The 4,771-nt window shown below is 40.0% G+C and overlaps 1 protein-coding gene across 1 annotated transcript; it reads left to right on the top strand.

The window, feature by feature from the left end:
- The first annotated feature begins 2,050 nt into the window (after positions 1-2,050).
- Positions 2,051-4,387, top strand: LOC136881813 (cuticle protein 16.5). The gene is made up of 2 exons (XM_067154249.2): positions 2,051-2,086; positions 3,890-4,387. Exons 1-2 carry the CDS (start codon positions 2,075-2,077, stop codon positions 4,379-4,381), a joined length of 504 nt encoding a protein of 167 aa, XP_067010350.2. The 5' UTR covers positions 2,051-2,074; the 3' UTR covers positions 4,382-4,387.
- The last annotated feature ends 384 nt before the right edge of the window (positions 4,388-4,771 follow it).

Here is a 4,771-nt window from a genome sequence, read left to right as displayed (position 1 = left end):
CTGTGGTATCAGGAACATAAGTCTTAAGAAGAGATTCATAGTCCAGGTGATAATGAGAAAAATTGTCGAATTGACGTAGTAATCAATCGCTCAAAATCCTAATTTTAAGTTATTGACCCAGCTATTCGATTCGAAAGTTTAATTGCGTGATTTATAGAAATTAATAGAACCGTCTACTATTTTCCTTACGTCTCACCGACACAGATAGGATTTATGGCGACGATGGGATAGGAGAGGCCTCGGAGTGGAAAGGAAGTGGCCGTGGCGTTAATTAAGGCCTGGTGTGAAAATGAGAAACCGCACAAACCCATCTTCAGGGCGGCCGATAGTGGCGTTAGAATCCACTATCTCCAGAATGCTAGCTCACAGCTTCGCTCCCCTAACCGCACGCCCAACTCACTCGGTAAATTAACAAAGAGAGGAGAAACCTATAATTCTATACCTCTTAAACAAGAACAATTGTCAGAATGTTAAAGTGAGTTGACTTCTTTTTGTTTCAAAAAGTGAAAGTGGTGAATACTCTGCAGAGAGGAGTTTACGCAGAAACCTGACGCAGAGGTATTGACGGTTAAGGTTTCCGAGATAAAGAACTACGTCATACAGAAACGTGTCATATCTCTCAAATTGAAAGAAATCCTACAACCAGTTTTCCCTCCATTGACCGGATCAGGGATGTAATGAATTAATCATATATAGGCTACTAGTACGACGGGGTCGCAACTCCCAAAGCGATTTATTAATGACTGATAGCTGCTATGAAATGATAATGAAGAGTGTTGCTGGAATGAAAGATGACAGAGAAAACCCGAGTACCCGGAGAAAAACCTGCCCCGCCTCCGCTTTGTCCAGCGGAGTGACCGGGATTTGAACCACGGTATCCAGCGGTGAGAGGCCGACGCGCTGCCCTCTGAGCCACGGAGGCTCGTATCTCTCAAGTTAGTAACAAATATAAATAAAAGAAAGATCTTCTTTCCTCTTTGCATTTGTGGTAGAAACTAAAGAATCACGCCAGAATAATTATGGGGCCTGACATTTTATAGACCTCTAGAGAATTAAATTAACCATTTAATATAAATATTTTTATTTTATGTTTACTGGGCACTGAAATCAAAACATAAAATAAATGTAATAGGAATAATTACTTAATTTAATATGTTTTTAAAAATAAGATGCTTTCACGCTGAATAAATTAATATTATCTAAACAAATTTAATATGATATTTGAAATAAATTGGATTAAATGTTTCCGAGCTACTTCATCTAACATTTTACAAACAGAAACCTCAATTGAATATTTAAAAGAAATGGAATGGTTTCCAGATACTGCCCATAAAATTTTATGGACTTGTATTGTCTTGCTAGTCACTGAATGTAACGCATTCTACTGTCAGCAAACAATAATCCATAAATGATCGAATATTAGGGGAGTCTAATATCCCATTCCACAGCTCATATTAATGGAGGAATATTTCTAATTCTGTTCATATATAGGATGTCATGTTGAATGAAACGGAGAAAACACTTTAGGGTTACAGGGATCTTCCAGATAACTCCACAATTATGAAACGTCATTCTGAGCAAGAAGCATGTATGGCACAAAATACATTTAAGAAAACTAATGTATATTGTGAACAGTATATAGGCCATCGTTGTGACATTACGAAATAATATGTACGGCATTCTAAACTTCAAACAGACAAAAATATATTGACTAAATAAATAAATCAATCGAAGCAATGGAATCAGTTGTAACTTGTCGGGACATATATCAGAACATAATTTACTACTGAGGAGAATATATCGTTTCATTGTTAATAACTACTTTACATGGTTAACAAAAACCACTGTAATGCAGGTCCTTTTTAAGACACGGGTAGTCTGTCCTGTGTGCGAAAGAGAAAGGCCTGATTGTGCAGAGAGAATTACCAAAGGCGAGGTCAGAACTGGGAAGGGACAGTGGTCAATTGTCTGACCCGGGACAAGGTCAGTCTACAGGACAGGTATATAAGGGGAGATCACTCTTGGAGGAGTACACTGTATCTCAGAGAAACACGTGGACCCACACACTATCAACATGCAGCTCTTGGTAAGTATTTATTGTAAGGGATATTGATATCATAAGGCAGGGGATAAGGATGACGAAAGGCATTTCGAATTATTTCTTCTTACTATAGACTTAGAGAAATATAACCTCGAAGTACGAAGGCATCTAGAAATCAACGGTTTTCATCAAATCTACTTTCTAGGCTAAATACTCGAATTAGAAACGTGGAATATAATGTATTTTGTTGTTCATTTCAAACTTCGAGTTGAGCTTTATTAAAAAAATCCATATGTTCTCTCTCACCACATAGGCTCGATTTATAGTTATGGTTTGCCCGGTGATTTTAATACTGGATTTCGCACAGCCTCATGAGACGAATTTTCAAATTTCATGGTTTGAGAAGCAGTAGCTTTCTTCCAGAAACCAAAGCTATCCGGGGAAATTCGTCATCACGTTCACCGCGTGCTATTCCAATATCTGCAGGTAATCTGAGTGGGTGGCAATGGTTTTGATGGATTAATGCACTTAATGAGTTGTGTGTATCACGGTTTAAGTGCATAATACACACAGTACACAAAAGGCAATTGACTTAGAAATATCATCGAGTGTCCTGATCAAAATACTGGTATTTTTTATTTGAATGAGAAGTTAAAGTTTACACAGAAATTATTGTCACCAAGCAAAGAGTGAAACGAAATTTGTTTACGGTGCTATTTGTAATCTTGAAGCTGTATTATTTTATATCGCAAAATTATTTAGTGTGTAGTAAGCATCATCCAGCCAGCTCAATTGATGTGCAAATTACAGTAGTACAAACATGAAGCCTATGGCCAGTTTGAACCCCTAAAATATATGCAGCTCACCCAGCTGCCTACGCTGGACTGGCAAATTCTTACTACCTGCTTAGTAAATTTGCATTCTAGTCTACACGGGTCTAATAAATACATTACAACTGTGAAGTACTGATATATTTTGCGAGAATTTTGATACGTGTATTAACAGATTGAGCACCACAGCCTGTAGAGGGTAAATATAAAATTTCGGCCCAACGAGAAAAATTTCAGAAAAACAACAAAATGGCTCCCAACGTGATAACTATTATTCACTTATTCACTGCTTTCTCCATGGAATAAATCTCATGGAGAGCGTTGTGTTATACAATGCAGAGTTATTCTCATTCCAGGCATCAGCCGAGGATTGAAATCCTCGGAGGAGCCAGGAGTAGATTAAATTTATACTCTCCTAGATATGTAAACATTTCTAAGGAGAATTCAACAATAAATAATTAAATACATTTAAATACGAATAATAAATTAAGGATGACTTTATTTTTTATAAGCTGAATCCAAGTTAAACTGAAAGATCGATGTTCAGAGCTCGCTGGCATTCGATTTCTTCCTCCTAGAGGAGTCGATGTTAGTGTTTGTCCCAATAAACTCATCTTCATATGCATACAGAACACCAAACTGTCAACAGCCACAGACATTTTCAATAGTGAACAAATTCACTCCACATAGGGTTGTAAAATAGGGCAAAATCCGTCTGATTTGTCCCACCAATGACCATGCTACAGTGTTAGGAAGGACTGTGGTAGGAAGAGATAAATGTAGGTTAATTTAACCACTTAAGTTGAACTGGTGTACAAATGGAAAAAACCACCGAAGACATTATTCAGGATTGCCAACAGCACAACAAATTTTACAGTTACACAGCTGTGCCGTTAAGCAAACCCGCTCAGTTAAACACCAAAAATATATATTGCCGACAAAAAATTGTACAAATTTGTACCAAGTACTGAATAATACTCCATCAACGTAATAAATTACCCTCTGCTTGAATTTTCAGATCGTCCTGTGTGCCGTGGTGGCCGTTAGCCAGGCTGGTTACTTGGCCGGTCCTACCGCTATTGCAGCTCCTGCCGCCTATGCTGCCCCTGCTGCCATTGCAGCCCGTGCGGCCATCGCTGCTCCTGCCGCTTATGCCGCTCCTGCTGCCATCGCTGCCCCTGCTATTGCCGCACCTGCCGCTTACGCCGCACACCTCGGCTACGCTGGACTCGCCGCCCCCGGTATCGCTGCCCCAGCTGCCTACGCTGGACTCGCTGCTCCCTACGCTGCCGCCTACGCCGCTCCCGCTGTAGCTACCTACGCCGCTCCCGCCGTAGCCACGTACGCCGTGCCCGCTGCTGCGCACCCCGCCGCTACCCTCAGTGTAGGTGGACCCGCTGGTCTGGCCCTCACCCCTGCCGGTACCCCAGTAGACACACCCGCCGTACAGGCCGCCAGGGCTGCTGACACCGTTGCTCATTTGAACGCCAAGGCTCTTCACCTGGGTTAAACTGCGCCGTCCACGATTCCTGATCCCAGTGCCCATATATACAATATGCCATCGTTTTAATTTATGAACACAAAAACATGTATTTTTTCTGTAAATAAATAACTATTGATGTGAATTCATACATTTAATTTCTAAACAACTCCCTCACTACATCCAAAATATCACACATTTCCAAGTTCCAGTGACCAAAAATTAATTCAATCGCTTATTTGGAAAAGGGTAGAATACATTCCACAAAAGTAAATTCTACAGGGTGAAACTCTGAATAAGTTGTGTATGAGTAAGCTTTCAAAGCTGTATTTTAGCAATGCATAGAACTAGTAAAGGGGCTTTTATTCGCCTTATACGGATTTCAGATTCAATTCCTAAAGGACAAAAGAAAATAACATT

Source organism: Anabrus simplex, chromosome 10 (assembly GCF_040414725.1).
Source record: "Anabrus simplex isolate iqAnaSimp1 chromosome 10, ASM4041472v1, whole genome shotgun sequence".
NCBI lineage: Eukaryota > Metazoa > Arthropoda > Insecta > Orthoptera > Tettigoniidae > Anabrus > Anabrus simplex.
This window is presented reverse-complemented; position numbering and strand designations above follow the sequence as displayed.